Source organism: Phascolarctos cinereus, unplaced genomic scaffold (assembly GCF_003287225.1).
Source record: "Phascolarctos cinereus isolate Bilbo 61053 unplaced genomic scaffold, phaCin_HiC Scaffold_9;HRSCAF=440, whole genome shotgun sequence".
In the NCBI taxonomy this organism is placed as follows: domain Eukaryota; kingdom Metazoa; phylum Chordata; class Mammalia; order Diprotodontia; family Phascolarctidae; genus Phascolarctos; species Phascolarctos cinereus.
The window spans coordinates 42,386,041-42,409,418 of NW_027556402.1; the positions used below are offsets into that span (position 1 = coordinate 42,386,041).

Genomic DNA, 23,378 nt, shown 5'->3' on the forward strand with positions numbered 1-23,378 from the left:
GAGAGTCAGTAACTGTGCCGGCGGCGTTATCATCTGGACTCTGATGGACTTGGTGTTGCCCGGGCCGCAGCACGGATTAGTACCCCGAGACCCCACGTTCCCTAGGGGGAATCCCTAGGACCAAGCCCGGTTACGCTTCAAAACGGGCTAGCCCTGCAATTTCTCCTAACCCAGGAGGGTGGGGCTTTGTGCCTTGGTGGGGACCAACTGTTGCACCCTCCTACATGATTTTTCCACTAATATCACCTGCTAATATTATTCCAAAATGCAACTTCAGGAGACCCGTTGACAATGTGTATACATATGTATATCACTATGCTTCCTGCTAACTAGCAGAGAGGTGTGTTTTAATTCCACTTTTATGAAAAGCTAATTTCATTTTAAATTACTGTCTTGGGAGCTGATTGGTTTGTTTCGTAAATTTGTACTCCAACAGAAACGAATTGTGGTCTATTGAATAGAATGAACTGGTCTTTATCTTTATATCCATATTTATTACTAGTTTGGGCAAGAATTACCCCGGGGAAAAACAATATAATAAGCCATATGCAAATGAGCCAGTATCATATCACAGCTGATGTTAACAGACAGTATGTTCAGTCGATTTTTCCTGGATTTATACTCTTAATCTACTCCTTTATTTAACTGCCATTGAAGGTGCTCTTTAGCACATAAAAAACGAGTGTGAGATTTTTTTAATGCACTCTGATTTTGTGGGGGAGAAAGAATAAATACAAAACAAATTTATCACTTTTCTTTAAACCATTTGAGCTTGAGAGTAGGGGATGTTTTTGCCTTGTACTTAGCACAGTAACTGGCATATAGTAGGTGCTTAATAAGTGCAGGTTGGCTTCACTCTTAATTGTACTCACTTGGCATTCCATCTTCTGTCCAGGCTGTTCCCAAAGCCTGAAATACACTTGGTTTGATTGAGGCAAGACACATTCAGTGATTAAGGCTAAGTAACAAGGCAAAAAATGATCTCTTTTACCTAGAGAAGAAGAGGAAGAAGAAGAGGAGGAGGAGGAGGAGGAGAAAGAAGAAGAATTGGGTTTAAGGCTTGGTCTAGCCTGTTTACTTTCCTTTGGACATATTATACCCTATATGGACAGAGGGAGAAGAAGAAAAAAAGGGAAGGGAAGGTAAAAGGAAGGAGCTGTGTTGCCCAGCGCCAGTTGGGTTCCTGGTGGGGAGCTCATACTCTGGTAGGTTATTGCTTGTCCTTCATTCTCAAAGAGGACCATGGCATCATGGACTTTTTTTAAGTGCAAAGTTCTATCAGTATACCTGATTACCATTATACAATAATCAAATCAATCAATTAATAAACATTTATTAAGTGCCTGCTGTGTGTAGGGAGTACTATCCAGTTTTGGTACGCTGTTCAGCTCCTTCTTGTTGTATGACCTACGAAACTCCAAGTCACTCTCCCTCCTTGTAGAATGACTTCAGGACTTCTGATGTGTTAGAGTTCTCTCTAGTCCAATGCCTGCCATCTTTCCTGGTGAATTCTATATTCATCCTGATGGTCTTCTAGCATCCTCATCTCCCGTGTCCTTCATCTCCATTCTCGTCTACCCATACAAGTTGGTCTTCCTTGGATATTACGATTGCTGTGAACCAGGGCTAGGGAACCTGCAGCCTCCAGGCTTCTAGGCCTTCTAGGTCCTTGGGTGCAGCCTTTCACTGAGTCCAAGTTTTACAGAACAAGTTGTTTTATTGAGGGAATTTGTTCTGTGAGGTTTGGATTCCATCAGAGGGCCACACTTGAGGACCTCGTGGCCTCAAGGCCCCACATTCCACACCCCTGCTTGACTGAACTAGGTCTTAAAGGCTGAACTCTGACAATCAGAGTCCCTTCTGAGCGAAGTCTTCTGTCTGTCTACTTCTCCCATTGCCTTCATTCTTCTTAATTTGTTCTTTGCTCTGAATAAAACCTCCAGTTCCTCAATCTCTCCTTAACCCCAATCTCATTCTTCCAGAAAATGAAATGTGTGTTTCCACTTCCCTCTCTCTAGAGTCCTATAATAGTTAGACCTTTTAAAAAGGCCCCATAGCTAACATCACTTAAGCCCTCACTGCTGCCTCAGTCCTTATAATCTTGCTGTACTCCCTCCAGAAGCTCTTAGAAACCTTCTCTTCTAGCTCCCTGCCGAAAACAGTTAAACCTTTTCCTACTCCACTGAGAAGATTGAAAGTATATGTTTTGAACTCCTTCATTTCCCAGCCTACAAAACCTCTGTCTTCACCCAGCAGCTTATCCAGCAGCTAAGGGGCCTGATGGATAAAGCACTGGGCCTGAAGTGAGGAAGTCCTGAGTTCAAATCCTGTCTCAGACACTTGTTAGCTGTGTGACCTGGGAAAGTCACTTCATCTCTCTCTGCCTCAGTTTCCTGAGCTATAAAATGAGGATAATAATAGCACCTACCTCTCAGGGTTGTTGTGAGAACCAAATGAGATAATTGTAAAGTGCTTAGTACTGTTCATGGCAAATAGTAAGCAATTACATAAATGTTAGCTAGCTAGATATCCTCTGATTTCCATCTCAGAAGATGAAGTGGCCCTTATCTTTTACTTATACCCATGAGCTCTTCTCCTATGTGGCTTTTAGGATTTGGCATTTTTCTCTTGTTCTTATTTTCAATTTATCCTTTTTTGTTAGCTCCCTAACTATAAAGGCACCCCCATCATTAAAAAGATATACATACCTTGATCCTACCTTATTCTACTGGGGACATGTAGGCAGATCATTATATAAAGGATGTATGTAGACAGCAGGTAGACAGATCATTAAATATAGGATTAGTTTGAGCAGGAGGGAGAGGGTACTAAGAGCTAGGAAAGACTTTCCATAGGAGCTGAACCTTGAAAGGTGGGAATACTGAGAGGCAGAGGGAGGAGGGAGTACATTCCAGGCACAGGGAACAGCCTAGAATGGAGTGCCAAGTGAGTCCAATTAAGTGTTGTGTCAGCAAGCAATTGCACTTATTAAGCACCTGCCATATACCAGTTACTATGTGAAGTACGAGGGATACAATGACAGGCAAAAACATTCCCTTTTCTCAAGAAGTTCACAGTCTAGTAAGGGAAAACAACATGCAAACAAATATGGAAAAATGAGCTTACTTCCAAGATAAATCGGACATAGTCATAGAAAGAAGGCAGTAGCATGAAGTGGGATTGGGAAAGGCTTCCTGTATGAGGTGGGGTGTTATGTGGAATTTAAAGCAAGGAGGGAGAGTATTCCAGGCACAGGGTATAACCAATAAAACCACAGGAGACAGAGGGTCTTGTGTGTGAGGAACAGCAAAGAGGCTGGTGTCACTGGATCACAAGAATACCTGGTAGGAAAGGGAGGAGGGGCACAGAGGTGGGTGGTGGAACATGAGTTAAGTGTTCAAAAACTGGAAAGGGAGGGAGACTCCAGGTTACAAAGAGATTTAAAAATCAGAGATTTTCTGTTTGGTCCTGTAGGCAAAGAGAAGCCACTGGAGTAAATGGAATAGTTGGGGTAATAGGGTCAGACTTGATCTTAGGATGATGACTTTGGTAGCTGAAGTATCAATGATGGACTAGATGAGTCAAAAAACCCAACCAGGCATAAGGTTATGAGGGCCTGCACTAGGGTGGTGTTAGTATGAAGGGAGAAGTGGCCATATATAAGAGATACTGAGAAGATAAAAACAACTGGACTGGAATACTGATTGGATGGGGGTGGGGTGGGGTGAGAGAGGGTGAGAGAGTAGGAGTGATCACTGTCTCCTAGAGTTTGCTGTAGAGAAGGATCAGTTAGGCTGAATTTGACATTCAGCCTAGATTTGGGGAGGGCAGATTTCAGAGATTAGAGGAAGGATAGGTAGGTCCCTTGGACTAAAATCCTGCAGGAGAAATAGCTGAAGCAGATTTAAAGACTCGAGGGAGTGAAATTCTGCAGAAACAAAAGGAAGTAATTCCAATAAAGAGGAACAGTCATCTGAAGAGATCGTGCAGAGAGAACCATTTCAGAAAGGATACAAAAGATGGAAGCAAAGCAGGTCATCAAGCATGAAAATGAGTATCCTTGGTGTTTTAAAAATATATCAGGATGGAAAAAGCCCAGAGTGAGCTGAGGTTGGCAAGTGAAGCTAAAGGCAACAGGAAGGGCTTTTAAAGCCATATTAGGGCATCAAAGAAAGGCTGGAGCTTCTGTATGGGGTGGAGGATGAGAGCTAACAACAGAGAATGACCTTTACCCTAGAAACAACAGAATAAAATTGCCTGACCAAGAGATGGAAGGAGACAGCACCTGGTTGCTAATGTTACATAGCACCTTAAGGTTTACGAAGCATCTTACGTTGTCTCATTTGTTTCTCACAACAACCTTGCGAGTTAGGTGCTTTACAATCCCATTTTACAGATGAGACTGGGAGGGGTTAAGTGTTTTGCTCAGAGCCACACAGCTATTAAGTGTCTGAGGAGGGATTTGAGCCCAGATCTTCTAACTTTTGGTATATCCACTCCAGCAATCTGCTTCCCCAAATCAAAAATCTCTCTTGACACTCCCTTCTATTCACTCTGACTAAAAGCGTTCAGCCACTTCTTCACTGCTACATCCATTAAGGCCTTTTTTCTCCCTCCTGCTCACCTTAGCCCTTACCTTTCTCTACTTATTCCTTCATTCCTTGACTTCTATGACACTACTTCATGGTTCTCTCACCTATCTGGACTGTGGAGAGAATTTTGATTTTTAATGGGCTGTCCTAAGGATAACCCCAACCCTGCCCCAGGGCCCTACTTCCCTGTTTCTCCCCTCTTCCTAGGTACCTGGCTTATCTTTACTATCTCTGTCACCCTCACTTCTAATCAGTTGCCAACTCCTGTCAATTTCTATCTTCCCAATATCTTATACTTCTTCTCTCCCACTTTTTATAGGGCCTCCTCCACCCTAGACCTGGCCCTTGTCACTTCTCACCTGAAATATTGAAATAGTCCCCAACTGGTCTCCCTAATATTTCTTCCACTCTTCTGTTCACCTTTGCCTTCAGTACTTGAGTTTCTCTGCAAATAGGTCAATGTCAACACTACCTCCAATGGGGCATATATGTCTGTGGATATCAGATATATCCATCAATGGGGATACTCCCTCCAATGGGGCAAATCTCAGTCCACCCCCATGCCAGGGAGGAGACAAGTCAGAGACTTGCCTGCAGGACCTCCTTTTCCCACCTTCCCATTCCACACCCAACTTAGAAGAGTCAGCATTACCAGTGGAGATTTTCTCTTCCAAGGCCTTCCTCAATCACTGCCTATTCTGCCCCTAGAAGAGCTGTTGTTTGACTAAGGTCCAACACTCCTGGACTTTGCCCCTTTGCTTCAAACTACCAATAGCTAGAAAATGGAAAATAGAATTCATCTCACACTTCTGGTGAAGATGACAGCATAAAAGGTCAATGGGAGGCCAGGGATTCTAAGAAGTGTAGATAAGAAGGACGTCCATTCCAGGCACAGGCTGACCAAGCATGATTTGCTGGGATCTTCATCAATGGAAGGAGCATTTATATGAATGACATCATAAATAATTTGCATATTTCAACATAATCTGAAAAATATTCATTAAAAATACACATAATACAAGCCTAGTGGTTAAAATTATCCAAGTCTGAAAATATGTTTAAAAATATGAGCTATTACTGTTATGCCATCTTCAGCATAACCTTTGGAAATTTTCTCATTAGGAAAATCCCTTTGAAAATATTGCTATTAGGCAGTTTTCAGATGAAGAAATTAAAGCTATCTACAGTCATATGAAAAAATGCTCTAAATCACTGTTGATTAGAGAAATGCAAATCAAAACAACTCTGAAGTACCACATCACACCTATCAGATTGGCCAACATGACAGAACAGGAAAATGATAAATGTTGGAGAAGAGGTGGGAAAATTGGAACACTAATGCATTGTTGGTGGAATTGTGAAATGATCCAGCCATTTAGGAGAGTAATTTAGAACTATGACCAAAGGGCTATAAAAATATGCATACCTTTTGACCCAGCAATAGCACTACTAGGGCTATATCCCACAGAGATCACAAAAATGGGAAAAGGACCCACATGTACAAAAATATATATAGCAGCTCTTTCTGTGGTGGCAAAGATTTGGAAATTGAGAGGATGCCCATCAACTGGGGAATGTTGAACAAGTTATGGTATATGAAGGTAATGGAATACTATTGTGCTATAAGAAATGATGAGCAGACAGACTTCAGAAAAACCTGGAAAGACTTGTATGAACTGATGCTGAGTGAAGTGAGTAGAACCAAGAGAACGTTGTACACAATAACAGCCACTTTGTACAATGACTAACTTTGATAGACTTGGCTCTTGTCAGCAAGGCAAGGATCTAAGACATCTCCAAAAGTTTCATGTTGGAAAATGCTATCCACATCCAAAGAAAGAACTATGGAGTTTGAATGGAGATTGAAGCATACTATTTATTCTTTTTTTTCTTCTGTTTTGTTTCTTCTTTCTCGTGGTTCCTCCTACTGGTTATAATTCTTCTTTACAACATGACTGTGTTTAATAGGAATGTATATGTATAGCCTATATCAGATTGTGCGCCATCTTGGAGAGGGAGGTGGAGAGGGAGGGGGAGAAAATTTAAAACTCAAAAGCTTATGGAAGTGTTTGTTGAAAACTAAAAATTAATTAATTAATAATAAAAAAGAAAAGATTGCTGTTCAAATAGTTTAATAAAGGTTTTAAAAGAAAAATATACTGTGTCTTTTCACATGAAATATTACTTATCTCATACCAGAGAAATACACAGGATTCTTGGATAGATTTTCCTGTCTGGCTCAGTCTTCCATGTTTGGTGGAGACAAAGTGTTGTTAGGGAGAAAGAAGTCAATAATTACTCTCCATGCCTCAATAGCTCCTTATTACACCCAAAAAGACAACTGAACTCAGAATAAACACAACAACCAATATTGAATCCAGAGATCAGATGCAAAGAAAATTGTCCTTTATGGGGGCCTAACACAAAAGGTGGAGAAGGAACCACTCCAGTATCTTTGCCAAGAAAACTCCAAATGGAGTCATGAAGAGTCAGGCACAACTAACCCACTAAACAACAACAAAAGGCAGGAAAAAGGGGGTGTAATCAGAGAACCAAAGGCTCCCCACCCTCTATGTTCCTCAGGGAACTCCCTGGGTGTTTGGTCACTTGAATTTAGTCTTTTTAAATACTAAGAATTTTCCAAAAGTGTGAGATGTGCACCTTTTAAGATTCAAGCTCCTTATATAACTTCAAAAAGACCTAAGTAACCTGTACCTGCAGAAGTATTTTGCTGCCCTCTACTGCCTTCTACCATTATTTTACAAACGTCATTAAAGCTTAAACACAGAATCAGCCTTAGAACTCACTTTATAGATGAGGAAACTGAAGCCCCAACAACATGAAATGGCTTGCAAATTTAAAAAAATTATTTCTCTTAAGTTCACTTCATCCCCTTTATCTGTCATCATGTCACCCTGGCATTTCTCAATAACCTTATTAAGCCTTTCCTTCGTTAGTAACTCTCTCTTGCTGCCTGGCCTCATTGACTCCTCTTGCAAGCTTCCTCTCTCCCCAAACCCCAAAGGTCCATCCAGCCAAGGAGAGGGGCAGACACTATACACAAGGTATGCTTCCATTCTATGTTTGAAACTCTTCCTAGGGAAACTAAATTCTGTCTTATGCAACTGAACGATTGGAAATAAACTGAAGGAGAGACAAGAGAGTTCTGAAAGTCAGTCATCAGATTTTCTTTAAATTGGTTTAGAGATGAAAAGAAACTGAGGCTTAGTGACATTAAGTGACTTGTCTAAGTCCATACTCGTGGTACTAAGTAGCAGAGCTGAGTATCAAACCCAGGTCCTAAGACTCTAAGTTCATAGCTCTGTCCAAAATACACCTTCTCACTGTGCTGAGCTGCTGCCTTCTGATCTGTGCAAGTCAAAGCAGATCCCCTGAGGAGGATCTGCTGGGAGACCTCCCTTGGATTCAGAGGCACAGGCTGTGGGGACCCCACAACCTTTGGCACTAGTACTTTAAGCATAATCCTCAGAAGAAGCCTGGGATGCAAAGAAGTCACCTAAATATGGGCACTGTTTTCTGATTTCATCAGAATCCCATTATCTTCAGTTAAGCCTCACAAACCTCCTCTAGCCTGTCCCATGTTCTACCACAAGCTTTTTTTACAGCATGGACAACAAAGGCTCTACCAGCCCTTGGATGTAAACCCTAGGATATTAATAACCCCCTCAGAGTCAATCTATTATTATGGGTGTCAAATCACTTCAAAACTAAGTGCAGAGAACTATCCAAAATGTTTTGTTATACTAATGCTATTGCATCGAACGCTCCTGGAAGTCTCAGTCACTGCTGAGGGCTTTGGACATCCCTTTATTACAAAGGAAGTTTTCTCAGTGACTGACAGAATTTAACTCGAGGCAGCACCTGTATAATAAAGAGCTGCTTGTACTTGATTTTTTTTTTCTCAATTTCAATCAGAAAGGAAACGTGAAAAAGTCGCAATTATTGGAAGATATCGATGACGCTGCAGATAATAGGAGTGAAGGCCCTATGCCTCCTATACGCTTCTCCAACTCATCCTTCATACAGCTGCCAAATTAATATCCTTACCACACAGATACAAGCATATTATTCCCATTCTTCTTCAATGCCTCCTTACTTCTCTAGAACAAAATGCAAAATATTTAACTTGGCATATAAAGCCCCCCATAACATGGCTCCCACCTAACATGCCAGTCTTAGTTCCTGTTATGACCAAGTGGCACCACGGAGAGAGTGCCAGGCCTGGAGTCAGAAAGACCTAAGTTCCAATCTGGCCTCAGACAAATTGGGCAAGTCACTTAACCCTGCTTGCTTCAGTTTCCACATCTGTAAAACAAGCTGGAGAAGAAAATGCCAAACCATGCCAGTTTCTCTGCCAAGAAAACCCCAAATGGGCACAAAGAGTCAGATGCCACTGAAATAACTAAAGAACAACAAATTAAAGTCAATCTTCCTGCTCATTGTTTCTCTGTATTGTGTGACCTATCATCTCTCACATTCATGCCTTTGTACAGGTGGCTCCTCACATTTGCAATGCATTTCCTCCTCACCTCACTATTGGAGTCCCTGGCTTCCTTAGCATATCCATCTATGCCTCAGTGCTAGGGATACAGATAAGAAAAAAAGAAAGTCCCTGCCTTCAAGGAACTTCTAATCTAATACAGGAAAGCAATAACCAAAAGCTGAACAGTAGGTGTATGGTTATCAGGGAGTGCCAGGCGTGGCACCTAATGTTAGAGGAGGTTGAAACCAAGCAGAGCTGTTGATAGAAAGTGGAGAATTAGGACTTTGGAGAGGGGTGGAGCCAAGATGGAAGAGATACAGAAACTCACCTGAGCTCTCCTCCAAAACCTTCCAAACAACTTTAATGTCTCAAAACAAATTCTGGAGCAACAGAACCCACAAAATGATGGGGTAAAATGATTTTCCAGCCCAGGACAACTTAGAAGGTTGATGGGAAAGGTCTGTTGCACCAGAGAGAGAGTGGAGGACAGTCCACTACAGGCTGCACCCCAGCACAGACCAGGCCCCAGCAAACCAGGACAGGCCTTTGGAGCCACTGAATCAGTAACAGTAGTGGTGGTTTCCAGACCTCTCAGCCCACAGATGGAGGGGGTCAGACAATTGGTCAGAGGAAGATGACAGGGGTCTCTTTGCTGGCCCCTGGGGACAGGACTCTGCCCATATTCAGATTTGGTTCACAGTCGTGGGTGGCAATCCCAGGGTGAGGTGGAGCACTGGCACAGCAGAGCTTGCTGCCACAGTGGAGCAGGGACCCTCCTCATAGTTGCAGGGCAGAAAAGTGCTTGTGCTTCCTCAAAACCAGAGCACAGGCTAGGGGAGTAGTAAACACACCTCTCCTTAGATCATACCACCTTAGAGGAACTGAAAACTTACAGGTTCCTAGAAGTGTCTCTGAAAACAAGTGCACAAAACCCTGGTGCTTGGGCAGTGCATCATCCACTCTGGAAGCAGAGCCCCACTTTAGCAGAGTTAAAAGTCAAGAAATAGGCTGGAAAAATGAGCAAAGAATAGAAACAAAATTCTGACTACAGAAAGTTAGTATGGTGACAAGGAAGATCCAAACACACTCAGAAGACATCAAAGGAAAAATTCCTACATCCAAAGCCCCAAAGAAAAATATGAATTGGTCTCAGGTTATGGAAGAGCTCAAAAAGGATTTTAAAAATCAAGTAAAGAGGTAGAGAAAAAATTGGGAGAAATGAAAGTGATGCAAGAAAGTCATGAAAAAAGAGTTAACAGTTTGGTAAAGGGGACACAAAAAAATACTGAAGAAAATAACACCTTAAAAAACAGACGAGAGGACAGCGAGGTGGCGCAGTGCATAGAGCACTGGCCTGGATTCAAGAGGACCTGAGTTCAAATCTGGCCTCAGACACATAACACTTATTAGCTGTGTGACCCTGGGCAAGTCACTTAACCCCATTTCCTAGCCAAAAAAACCAAAACAAAACCAAAACAAAACAGACTAGCCAAATGGTAAAAGAAGTACAACAATCCAATGAGGAGAAGAATGCCTTGAAAACCAGAATTGGCCAAATGGAAAAAGATAACAAAAATTCATTGAAGAAAATAACTCCTTAAAAAGTAGAATTGGCTAAATAGAAAAAGGGGTACAAAAGCTCACTAAAAAAATTCATTAAAAATTAGAATTGAGCAACTGAAAGCTAATGACGCTGAGTCATCAAGAAACAATAAAAGAAAATCAAAAGAATGAAAAAAAGAAGAAAATATGAAATATCTCATCAGAAAAACAAATGGCCTGGAAAATAGAACAAGGAGAGATGGTTTTAAAATTACTGGACTACTTGAAAGCCATGATCAGAAAAAAAAAAAAGCTCAGACATCATCTTTTAAGATATTATCAAGGAAAACTTCCCTGATAGCCTAGAACCAGAAGGTAAAATAGAAACAGAAAGAATCTGTTGATCACCTCCTGAAAGAAATGCTAAAACAAAAACTCTCAGAAATATTGTAGCCAAATTCCAGAGCTCCCAGGTTAAGGAGAAAATATTGCAAGCAGCCAGAAAGAAACAATTCAAGTATGTGGAGCCACAATCAGGATTCTACATTAAAAAATAACAGCACTTGGATATGATATTCTAGAGGGCAAAGATGTTAGGAAATGGGGTGGGAGGAGGTCAGTGGAGGGAACCTGTGGCTTTCTAGGTCCTTAAGTGCAGCCTTTTGACTGAATCAAAATTTTACAGAACAAATTCCAGCAAAAGGCTGCACTTAAAGACCTAGAAGGCCACATGTGGCCTTAGGCTGCAGGTTCCCCATCCCTGAGGTCAGATACAACTAAGAATCACCTACCTAGCAAAACTGAGTATAATCCTTCAGGAAGAAAAAATAGATATTCAATGAAATAGAGGACTTTCAACATTCCTGATGAAAAGACCAGAGTGGAATAGAAAATTTGACTTTCAAATACAAGACTCAAGAGAATCATAAAAAGGTAAACTTGGAAAGTAAAACCCGTAAGGTAGTTATGAGGTTAAACTGTTTACATTCCTACATGGGAAGATGATACTCCCAAGGACGTGCTCATTATTAGGACAGATAGGAGTATATTTAGACAGAGGTCAAAGGTGTAAGTTGAATATGATGTGATGATATCTAACAAAATAAAATTAGGGGGTGAGAAAGAAGAATGCACTGGGGAAAAGGGAAAGAGAGAGGAAGAATGGGATAAATGATCTCATATAAAAGAGGCAAAAAAGTTATTACAGTAGAGGGGAAGATAAGGGAGATATCAGGGAATATTTGAACCTTACTCTCATCAGAATGATGGGGTGCTTGGGTGCTTGTACTGGGACTCCAGTTCCAAGACCATATTTCTCCCTAGCCTCAGAAACACTATCCCTGGCAGTTTCTCCCTAGCCCAAGGACACTATGCCTAGCAATTACTCTTCAGTGGGCCTCAGCAAAACACTTCTCTCTCTCCCTGGTGCACTTACAGATTGCACCTGTAGGAATTATTAGTTTGAATTGAATTATTCCTGGGTAGTAAAGATATTCTTACCCACTGGACTATCTATACCAACTCCCTACCTCATTATCTATATCCTGGACTCCTCATTGCGTGTATTCTAGGCTTAAGACACATGTATACTGTCCACAACTATCTTGTCAAACGAGACATTGATTGGTAACAGACTTGGCAACCCTCAGTCAGCCTTGACTGCCAGTTAAGTCAGTGATGTAGCAGACCTAAAAAACATACCTCCCTGTACTACACCCCCTTCCCCCACCTGCCTTTTCCTGGTGAGCTCTGGGTAAAACACCTGCTTAGTAGAAACAAAAAGTGCATGTTCCTTTAAGAACTGACCACTCCTTAACCACTCCCTAATCCCATCCTGAATCACCTAGTTAGTATATTTGGCACATGGTTTACTATTGTTTATCCTAAATAAACTTTAACTGAACCCCTCTAAGGCTGCAGGTTCCTTAACAATCCTTGCCCACTGAGGGGCAGCTAGCAAATCCGACCTCAGACACATAACACTTACTTAGCTGTGTGACCCTGAACAAGTCCCTTAACCCCATTGCCCAGCCAAAAAAAAAATTATACATAAAAAAAAGAATTCTTGCCCTCTGAAAAGCCTAACAATAAATCTTTGCCAACTTGACTTAAAGAATGCTTGAGTCTGTGAATTCATTTCAGATGACCCTGTCCAATACTCTTTGAACCTCTCAGACTGCAACAGGCGGGAAGATAAGGGAGATCTGAGGGAACCCTTGAACCTTACTGTCATCAGAATTGACTCAAAGAGGGAATAATATACATGTTCAATTGGTTATAGAAATCTATCTTACCCTACAGGAAAGTAACAGGAGAAGGGGATAAAAGAAGGGACAGTTGGGAGTCCTGACAGAAAAGAGGGTGGATTGGGGGAGGCAGTAGTCAGAATAAAACCACTTTTGAAGAGGGATAGGGTAAAAGGAGAGAGAGAATAGAATAAATTTTCTCAAATATATAGATAACTGAGTGGTGAGTAGTAGTAGGAGCTGCTCCACAGCTTCCTTTTTTCTGTCTGTCTTTCATCCTTCCTTCTTGCTTGCTTCTTCTTTCCCTCTTCTTTTTTGGGGGGGGAAGGCAATCTGGGTTAAGTGAGTTGCCCAGGGTCACACAGCTAGTAAGTGTCAAGTGTCTGAGGCTGGATTTGAACTCAGGTCCACCCGACTCCAAGGCCGGAGCGTTATCCACTGCGCCACCTACTGCCATCTTCTTTCCTTCTTGCTCTTTCTTTCTTTCTTTCTTTCTTTCTTTCTTTCTTTCTTTCTTTTTTTCTTCTTCCATTCTTTTCCTTCCTTCCTTCTTCCTTTCTTCTTCTTCTCTTCTTTCTTCTCTTTCTTTCTTTCTTTCTTTCTTTCTTTCTTTCTTTCTTTCCTTCCTTCCTTCCTTCCTTCCTTTCCTTTCTTCTTTCTTTCTCTTTTTTCTTTCTTTCTTTCTTTCTTTCTTTCTTTCTTTCTTTCTTTCTTTTTTCTTTCTTTCTTTTTTATGAATTAGGTCCCACACTAAGCCCCACTTGGTCATTGCTTTGGCCCCAATGGCCCAGATTGAATGTACATAGCAATTGTTTCTGTTTTACCCAGAAACCCTTAGGGTCTACCCCTCCCAGATTGAATCCTGTTAAAGACCTTAGCTTCAAAAAGGTCTCCAAGGGCATTCAGAGCAATCTTGCATATCATGGCATCACCTCTTGTACATCTAGGTCCTCTTTGTGAAGAAAGGACAAATAACAATAGCCTTAAACCCAAATCACTCTTACTCTCATTGATTGGCCAACTATGCCCCCCCCTCAAGCTCCACTTGGTCATTGTTTGGGTCCAGATGGGCTTAGTGTGAATGTAAATTGCAATTGTTTCTATTTTGGCCAGAAACCTGAAGGGTCTTTCCTTACTAGATAAATTTTTTTGTTTTTTGACTAGGTAAAAGATGTTATTCTCTTCTTCTTTTCTTAACTAACTTTGATCACTGAATGGGAGTTGCCTCAGTCAAACTGAGTCATGATGAAGGAGCTTAGCTTAAAAAAACCCAAGGTCTCAGGGCAGCTAGGTGGTGCAGGAGGACCTGAGTTCAGATCCGGCCTCAGACACATAACATTTACTCTAGCTGTGTGACCCTGGGCAAATCACTTAACCCCACTGCCTAGGCCCCCCCCAAAATCAAAAAGTCCAAGGTCTCCCAGTGCAGCTAGGGTCATCTCCTGTTGTCCTGATCTATATCTGGCCACTGGACCTGATGAGGTTGGGGTGCTATGATCCTGATTGTTAGGGTGCTATGATCCTGACAAGACACTCAGGTCCTACCCAAATGAATTTGACCCAAATCTTCTTTCAGCCGGAGACAAAGTTTTATTAGAGGTCAGACTCTTAAGGAATGTGAATGTTAGTGCCGCCTGTAAAGAACACTGGGCATGAGAATATCTCAGCATTTAAATGGGGGCCAGGGTGGATCTTATATACGTACACTCAAATAATTGTGGGTGCTCAGAGGAGGGGCTGGGAGAAAGATCCTGAAGATGGGATGAGTTTAGGGAGAATTTTGATGGGAACTTCTGGGAGGTGGTATAGACTATGGGAATTGATAATGGAACAAAAGGACTGGAAGGAAGAGGTTGATGAGATCAAAGGTGGGATCCAACACTAGGCCTCTACAAAGAGATAATGGGAGAGCTCCTCCATCAGAATAAGATAAGGAAAAGCCAGTTGAGTGAAGTATAGCCTCAAGCAACCATTTGAGACCAGAATGAAGTCAAAGAAAGTTTAAGGGTTTTCTGGGGCCCATAGACAAATGGGACCCAAATTCTTTTTGGGGCAAGGGGCAAAGTTTTGGCTTGGGCCCATACCCCATCAGACCCAGATGGCTCCAGAGAAAAAAGAGTGACTTTGCAGAGCCCTCCCTCACTTAAATGCAATTCACTTGCATGTCATGGCATTATCTCCCTGATGTCATGGTCCTCTTCTAGAACGAAGGGCAACCAACAACAGACAATTGAGTCAAATTTATAAAAATAAGAGCTATTGCCCAATTGATAAGATGACCAAAAGATACGAAGTCAGTTTTCAGATGAAATAATCCAAGTTATCTGTAGCCATATGAAAAAATATCCTAAATCACTATTGGTTGGAGAAAGGCAAATTTAAACAATTCTGAGGTACGACCTCACACCTATTAGAATGGTTAAAGTACAGAAAAGGAAAATGACAAATGTTGGGGGGATGTGAGAAAACTGAGACACTAATGCACTGTGGGTGGAATTGTGAACTGATCCAGCCATTACATAGAGCAATTTGGAACTATACCTGAAGGGTTATATAACCATACATATCCTTTGACCTAGCAATATCCACCACTAGGTCTGCATCTCAAAAGAGATTAAAAAAAAAACAACCCAAGAAAGAAAAGGACATATATGTACAAAAATATTTATAGCAGCACTTTTCTGAGGGCAAAGAATTGGAAATTGAGGGGATGCCCCTTAATCAGGGAATGGTTGAGCAAGCTATGATATATGATTTTGATGGAATACTACTGTGCTATAAGAAATGATGAGCAGGATGCTCTCAGAAAAACCTGGAAAGATGTATATGAACTGATGCAAAGTGAAATGAGTACAACCAGAACATTGTACACAGTAAGAGCAATACTGTATGATGATCAACTATGAATGACTTAGCTGTTCTCAGCAACACAATGATCCAAGACAACTCCTAAGGACTTATGATGGAAAATGCTATCCATTCCCAGAGAAAGAAGTGATGGAGTCTGAATGCAGATTGAAGCATATTTTTTGTACTTTCTTTATTTTTCTTGCTTTTTTTTAATCTTTGTTTTCTTTTACAACATGACTAATATGGAAATGTGTTTTGTATGACTAAACTTATGTAATCTAAATCAAATTGCTAGCCTTTTCAATGAAGGGAACAGGGAGGAAAGGAGAGAATTTGGAACTCAAAAATTTAAAAATGAATATTGTTTTTACAAGTAATTGAGGAAAAATAAAATGATAAATAAATTTTTTAAATGGAGAAGTAGCTGAAAGTTCTAGAAGTTCTTAGCCCCCTATAAAGAAAGGTTTTGGGAAGAATTTATTGTTCTACCCTCCAGACCTCCAAGCAGAGCCTCAGCCTCATTTTTCTCATCTATGAAATGAGGGGTTAGACTTAGGGGTCTCTAAGGTCCCTTCCAGTTCTAAACTTTTGATTCAATGAGTCTGTGTTCTCAAAACCAGTTTTGAGGACTTTATCCCCCCCACCCCGGACTCAACAAGAGTTTTGTGGGCACTAACCTTCCCTCAGACTTAACCCCACCTCCTACAATGTTCTCTGGGAGCGGGAAGCAAAGAAAGCTAGGGACAAGAACGAGCCTAAGTAGTAGTAGCAGGATTGTAAGCTATCATTCCTGTGTCACACTCCTTTATCAGGCACACTTGTCAGTGACTTTTGTGAAAGTCCATCATAAATCTTTGTGTTCTCCTTATATTAGCAAATGAGACTAGTCCTAAGTAGACTGCTAGCTAGTTTTTACTATAATGCTGTCTTATCATGCCTCTTTCTAAGAATACACATCTCAGACCACCTTCTTCAATGAAGTGCACCCCTTCATTAATCCACCCCCCCCCCCCCGAAAAGAGAGTTTGGGAAAGGGAGCAGATTTAGTCTCTTCCTCCAAAATTTTGCTTCCATGTCATTGCTCAGCTATCATTCAATAATTTCCTTTCTTTTTAGGTTGACGCGGGCTCTGTTCATGGCTGGGCATGACTCAGCAAGTCTAGTGGTCTCGATGAGAATGAAATTGGGAGGGCAAGACTATGGTCGCTGAATATGGAGGAGAATGAAAACCAGAAATTGCTTTCCTCCTTCGGAAGGACTCTGTCCCAGAGGGATAGCATGGGTGGGCTACATAGCAGGTCATATTAGTGGAAAAATCATCTAGGAGGGTGCCACATTTGGTCTCCACCAAGGCACAACCCTCCTCCCTACTTTTTTAGGAGAAAATCCAGGGCTAGCCCGTTTTCAAGGGTAACCAGTTGGCTCTGAATGGCCAGGGAATGTCCTCAGGGAACGCTGGGTCTCTGGGTATTAATCGGTGGTGCGGGGCAGGGTCAACTCTCAGATGATAACATTTCTGGCACAGTGATTGATTCTCACTACGAGTCAAGGAAGGGAACTAAGAGGTCTCCAGCACCTCTTTCCCGCAGAGAAAGCGCTGAATCCAGCGGACCAGCCAGTCCCATCCACCCGCAGCTGGCCAGCGGGATGCGAACAGGTGAAAATGAGACCTCTCTGTGCTGGCTCCACCCCCATCGGCCTCTGGCCTCTGGATGGATTGGCCCTCCCAGCCATGACGTCACAGCGCACCGGGCCAATCAGACGGGCTGTCGGGGGTATTTAAAATGGGTTGGCGGGCCTCCTGGTTCTCCAGACACTTCAATTACTGTCTACCTGTGACCTCGGTATGGCGGACGAAGGCGCTGTCACCGTCTGTGTTCGAGTGAGGCCACTCATTAGCAGGTGAGCCCTCTAGAGATCCAGGTCCCAGGAGCAGGGGTGGGGCTGGGGGCAGAATCGATGTCTGGTCTCCTAGTCTTTCACATTCATCCCTTAGGGAAGGCCTAGCGTGGGGCAGAAAGTGCGGGTAGTGGCCGCTCCCTCTTACCTTGACTGCTGCGTATGCCAGTACCTTCCCTCTGAGCTCTCTGTCAGTTTATCCTGTCTGTATCTTGTGTGCACAGAGTTGTTTGTTCGTTGTCCCTCTCTTACCCCATTAGATTGAGGGATTTAGGATTAAGAGTAGGGACTTGGATTTAGCTTTCTTGTTTGTTTGCCATTCTTTGTATTCCCAGTTCGTATCAGAGCGTCTGGCACACAATACTTGTTGACTTGACTTTCCTCTCCAAGCTTCTAAATAAAAGTCAACATAAAGTGTTCCTTTTGATACCCGCACAACTACCTTGTAGAGTAGTTACTGTTACCCTCATTTTACAGATGAGCAAATTCCACTAAACGGCTTCTCCAAGGAATTTTTGGGATTATTTTGTTGTGCAGTGGTTTTCAGTCCTGTCTAACTCTTGGTGAGCCCATTTGGTGAGCACATTTTTCTTGGCAAAGCTACTGGAATGGTTTTCAATTTCCTTCTCCAGTGCATTTTACAGATGAGGAAACTGAGGCAAACAGCATTAAGTGACTTGCCCAGTATCACAGTGCCAGTAAGTGTGGTCGGTCAGATTTGAACAGAGGGAAGAGGAGTCTTCTGACTCCAGGCCTAGCACTCTGTTTATCCAATGCACCACCTGGCTGTCATAAGACATCTCATGAGTTGAAAATTTAGGAGGGTCTTTAGTGCCCATCTTTTCTAGCACTCCTCCCCCTGTTTTACAAGACAAGGAGGTAAAGAAGGAAAATTAGTGGTTCCTGGAGTCTTAGGACCTGAGCCTTTGAAACTATGTCACTTTGGGCAAGTCACTTCCCCTTCTTACCTTTGCTTACTTTGCTTATCTAAAAAATGAATGAGTTGCACTACTGGCCTTTGAAATAAGTAGCTACCTTTCAGCTATGGAATTATAGCAGTCCCTTGCTATACCCTTACTTGTGTGTGCTCTGCCCAAAGGAATGTAAATTTTGATCTCTTTGAGCCTCCCTAAATATCGTGTTTTACTGGCTTAATTACTTTGCTTTGGACCACACCTTCAACCCAACTATAGGTCCATGGCCAAGCCCCTCTTGATCATTGTTTGGGCCCTATTTGGGTCTGAGTGAATGTAATTAGCATTTGTTTCTGTTTGGACAGAAACCCTGAGGGTCTTCCCCTCCCAGATTGTTTTTTTTTTTTTGGTAGAAGAGGCCATTCTTTTGTCTCATTTCTTAATTAGCTTTAATTACTGAATGGGGAGTCATCTCCCCTTGCCACTGAACCCATTTGACTCTGGAGGAGAAAGTGAGGCTGACTTTGCACAGCCCTCCCTCCTTAAAATCCAATTCACTTTCATATCATGGCATCACCTCCCTGATGTCATGGTCCTTGGAGAACTAAGGACAAACAAGAAGGACTAGCCCAGTGTCACCAGATCTAGATTCTTTACACACATAGACCTTCATCCTAATGATCAAGGTCAAGCTCCTAATTTTACAGAGGATGAAACTGAGGCCCAGAGACAAAGTTAGCAGCCAGGCCACAAATAGTTCAGCTGAAGCATAACAGATTCTGCTTCAGCCCCTTTTTTCTGTTTCTCTCTGTTACAAGTATGTTTTTTGATAACAATATGTTGTTGAATTTCTAATTCTAGTTTCTAATCTAATTTCTCTAAATCTAGTTTCTAATCCATTCTGCTGTCTCCTGTTTTATGAGTGAGTTCATCTCATTCAGGTTCACAGTTATGATTACTCTGTATTTCCTTCATCCTATTTTTTACCATACCTATTTTTACTCCTTTCACCATGAACCACCTCAAATTTTTTGCTTCTCATCATCACCTCTCCCAATCTCCCTCCACTTCTTTTCCCTCTTCCCCTCCTAATTCCCTGTAGGATAAGATACATTTCTATGCCCAGTTTAGTATGTTATTCCCTCTTTGAGCCAATTCTGATGAGAGGATTTAAGCATTGCCCTATCTATCTTCCTCTCCACTGTAGTGGAGATAATGTGAGATAATTTACCCCATTCTCCCTCTCACTTCCCCCTTCTCCCAGTGCATCCCACTTTCTTACCCCTCAATTGTTTTTTTTTATCGCCTCCTCCAGTCTGCCCTCACTTTTATCAGTTCCCTCCCCAGCCCCCCATTTCTTTTCTCCCTTCCCCTTCTCATTCCCTGTAGGGTAAGATAGATTTCTATACCCAACTGAGTTATTCCCTCTTTAAGCCAATTCTTATGAGAGTAGGATTCAAGCATTGCCCATCACCACCCTCCATCTTCCTGTCCACTGTAAAAACTCTTTAGTGCCTCTTTCATATGAGGTAATTTGCCCCATTCCACCTCTCCCTTCCCCTGCTTTCTCACCCCTCAATATTATTTTTTTGGATATCATCCCATCATAATCAATTCATATACACTCTCTGTCTAGCATACTCTTTCTAACTGCCCTAATAATAAAGTTTTTAAGAGTTACGAGTATCATCTTCCATGTAGGAATGTAAGTAGTTTAACCTTATTGAATTCCTTATGATTTCTCTGTCTTGTTTACTTTTCTCTTGAGTCTTGTATTGGGAAGTCAGATTTTCTATCTATCTAGCTCTGATCTTTTTGTCAGGAATGCTTTTTTGTTGTTCAATCATTTCTTAGTCATGTCCAACTCTTCATGCCCCATTTTGGGTTTTCTTGGCAAAGAAACCACTGTAGTGGTTTGCCATTTCCTTCTCCAACTCATTTTACAGATGAGGATCTGAAGCAAACAGGGTTAAGTGACTTGTCTAAGGACACACAGCTAAGGAAATGTCTGAGGCCAGATTTGAACTCAGGAAGATGAATCTTCTTGATTCCAGGCCTGGCATTTTTTCCACTATATCACTTATGTTCTCTATGTCCACTATTACTTAGCTGCTCTCAGGGATGCTTGAAAGTCCTTTTTTATTTAATGTCTATTTTTTTTCCTCCTGAAGCATTATGCTCAGTTTTGCTGAGTAGATGATTCTTGGTTGTAATTCCAGCTCCTTTGACTTCTAGAATCATATTCAAAGCTTCTAAATCTTGTGTTTTCCTCACTGTAGTGCCTCCATATTTGAATTGTTTCTTTTGGGCGGCTTGCAATATTCTCCTTGTCCTAGGTACTCTAGAATTTTGCTGTAATATTCTTGGGAGTTTTTGTTTTGAGATCTCTTCCAGAAAGTGATTAGTGGGGGCAGCTAGGTGGCGCAGTTGATAGAGCACCTGCCCTGAAGTCAGGAGGACCTGAGTTCAAATCCAGCCTCAGACCAAACTCTTGACACTTATTAGCTGTGTGACCCTGGGCAAGTCACTTAACCCTAGCTGCCAAAAAAAAAAGAGAGATTGGTGGATTCTTTCCGTTTCTATTTTATCCTCTGGTTCTAAGATATCAGAGTAGTTTCCCTTGATTTCTTGAAAGATAATGTCTAGACTCTGTTTCTGATCATGGCTTTCAGGAGTTCAATAATTCTTAGTTTGATCTATTTCCAGGTACTTTGATTTTTCTGATGAAATGTTTCATATTTTAAAATATTTTTTCCCTGACTTCCACTTGCCCACTTGCCCCATTCTAATTTTTAAGGGATTATTTTCTTCAGCTGGCTTTTGTACCTCTTTTTCCATTTGGCCAATACTGCTCTTTATGGAGTTGTCTTTGGATTTTTGTACCTTTTTTTTATCATTTGGCTTATTCCCTTTTTTAAAGTGTTATTTTCTTGAGTATCTTTTATGACTTCTCATGATTTTCTTGCATCACTCTCATTTCTTTTTTCTAGTTTTTACTCTACTTATCTTATTTGATTTTTAAAACCTGTTTGAGGTGTTCCAGGAGTTATTTGGGGGCTTGACCAATTCACATTTTTCTTTAAATCTTTGCATGTAGGTGTTTTGATTTCATTGTCTTCCTCTGAGTGTTTTGATCTTCCCTGTCACCAGAGTAACTTTCCCTGGTCAATGCCTTTTTTTGTTGTTTGCTCATTTTCAAGCCTATTTCTTGACTTTAACTTGATCTTAAAGTTGGCCACCACTCTTGGATAGGAGTGGACACTCTCCCAAGTTCCAGGTTTTTTACGTTGCTGTTTTTGGAACTAGCTCTGGGGGTCTATAAGTTTTCACTTCTTTGTTTTTGTAAGAAGAGCTGTGTAACTGTTCTCCTGGTCTCCTGTGTTTTGGTCTGTGAGTGACCACAAGCACTCTTTTCTACTATGGAACTGTGAGGAAGGACCCCACCGCAGGACTGTGACTCTGGACTAAGTATTGATGATACAAGAAATATAGAGTACAGAGCCTGGCACTCAGTGCCAACAAAGGGCCCTATGTGATCTCTTTTTGACCAGTTGTGAGACCCTGTTACCCTCCAGAAGCCATCTCTGCCAATTCATTCACTCCCAACTGTCTTTCCAAGCTCTTGGTCTGTACTGGACTGTGCTCCACTCTCACCCCAGTGAGATGGACCTTTCCTACTGAACTTCCAAGTTGTCTTGGACTGGACAATTGTTTCCCTCCATCCTTTTGTGGGTTTTCCCACTCCAGAATTTGTTTTAGGGCATCATTTTAAAGTTGTGCAAATGTGCATTGAGATAGGAATAATAGTAAATGAGGACTTTGTCTTTTAGAGAACAAGACCTAGGTGATGCCGCACAACTTCACTGGAAGACTGAAGAGAGACTGATTTCTCAGACTGATGGAACAAGATCCTTTAGTTTTGGTAAGATTTTTTTTTAAGGCAATTGGGGTTAAGTGACTTGTGCAGGGTCACATAAGTAGTAAGTGTTTGGTCTGAAGACGGATTTGAACTCAGGTCCTCCTGAGTTCAGGGCCGGTGCTCTACCTACTGTGCCGCCTAGCTGCTCCTCGGTAAGATTTTTAAGGAATTTCTAAGGGTCCATTTATTTAGCTTTAAAAAACACGATAACGCATGTGAATACTGGATTGGGCATTAAAGAACAGATTCCCAAGAATGGAAACAAAGGAAATGTGTAAATGTTAATCTGCTTGATATGACTTAGTTGTGGCCCTAAGAGTTTGAGTACCAAACTTTCATTTGAAATGCTTGTATACTGTTGTTCTATTAGTAAAGCTGACATTTAGCCTGTCCTCTACCATTTGACTTCTACTTTTGTGTCCGTTCTTTTAAATACTTCTGGAGAAAGTGATTAAATTGGCCTGAGTGGGTCCACTACAAATCACTCCCCTCCCTCAGTTGGGGCTTCAAGGAAAACTGTTTTCACTATGGGTAACAATGATCTCTTAGTTGCCAGGATGATCTTTCCTCAATCCCAATCCTTCCTGTCCTGTTTGCTTCATTTGACACTGTTAATCACCCTCTACTCCTGCATACTTGATTGTCTCTGGCTTTTTGTGCATCACTCAGTCCTGGTTTACCTTCTCTCCATGTACCTTCTCTCCTCACCGGCTCCTGTAATTTTTTTGTTGTTGGTTTTTGTTAGGCAATGGGATTAAGTGACTTGCCCAGGGTCACACAGCTAATAAGTGTCTGAGGCTGGATTTGAATTCAGGTCTTCCCGACTCTAGGCCCATTGCATTAACCACTGTGCCACTCAGATCCATTGGTAGGGTTAAATCATGACAGATTAGCAATATGGACCCTCTATAA

At 41.7% G+C, this 23,378-nt stretch overlaps 1 protein-coding gene across 1 annotated transcript in view; it reads left to right on the top strand.

Annotated features, from left to right (window-relative positions):
• Window positions 1-17,580: 17,580 nt before the first annotated feature.
• Window positions 17,581-23,378, top strand: part of LOC110223091 (uncharacterized) — a 40,161-nt gene continuing 34,363 nt past the window's right edge. The window contains exons 1-2 of the mRNA XM_078148840.1: window positions 17,581-17,636; window positions 22,378-22,469. Coding sequence (XP_078004966.1) covers window positions 17,581-17,636; window positions 22,378-22,469 — 148 coding nt within the window. The remainder of the gene's footprint in view (window positions 17,637-22,377; window positions 22,470-23,378) is intronic.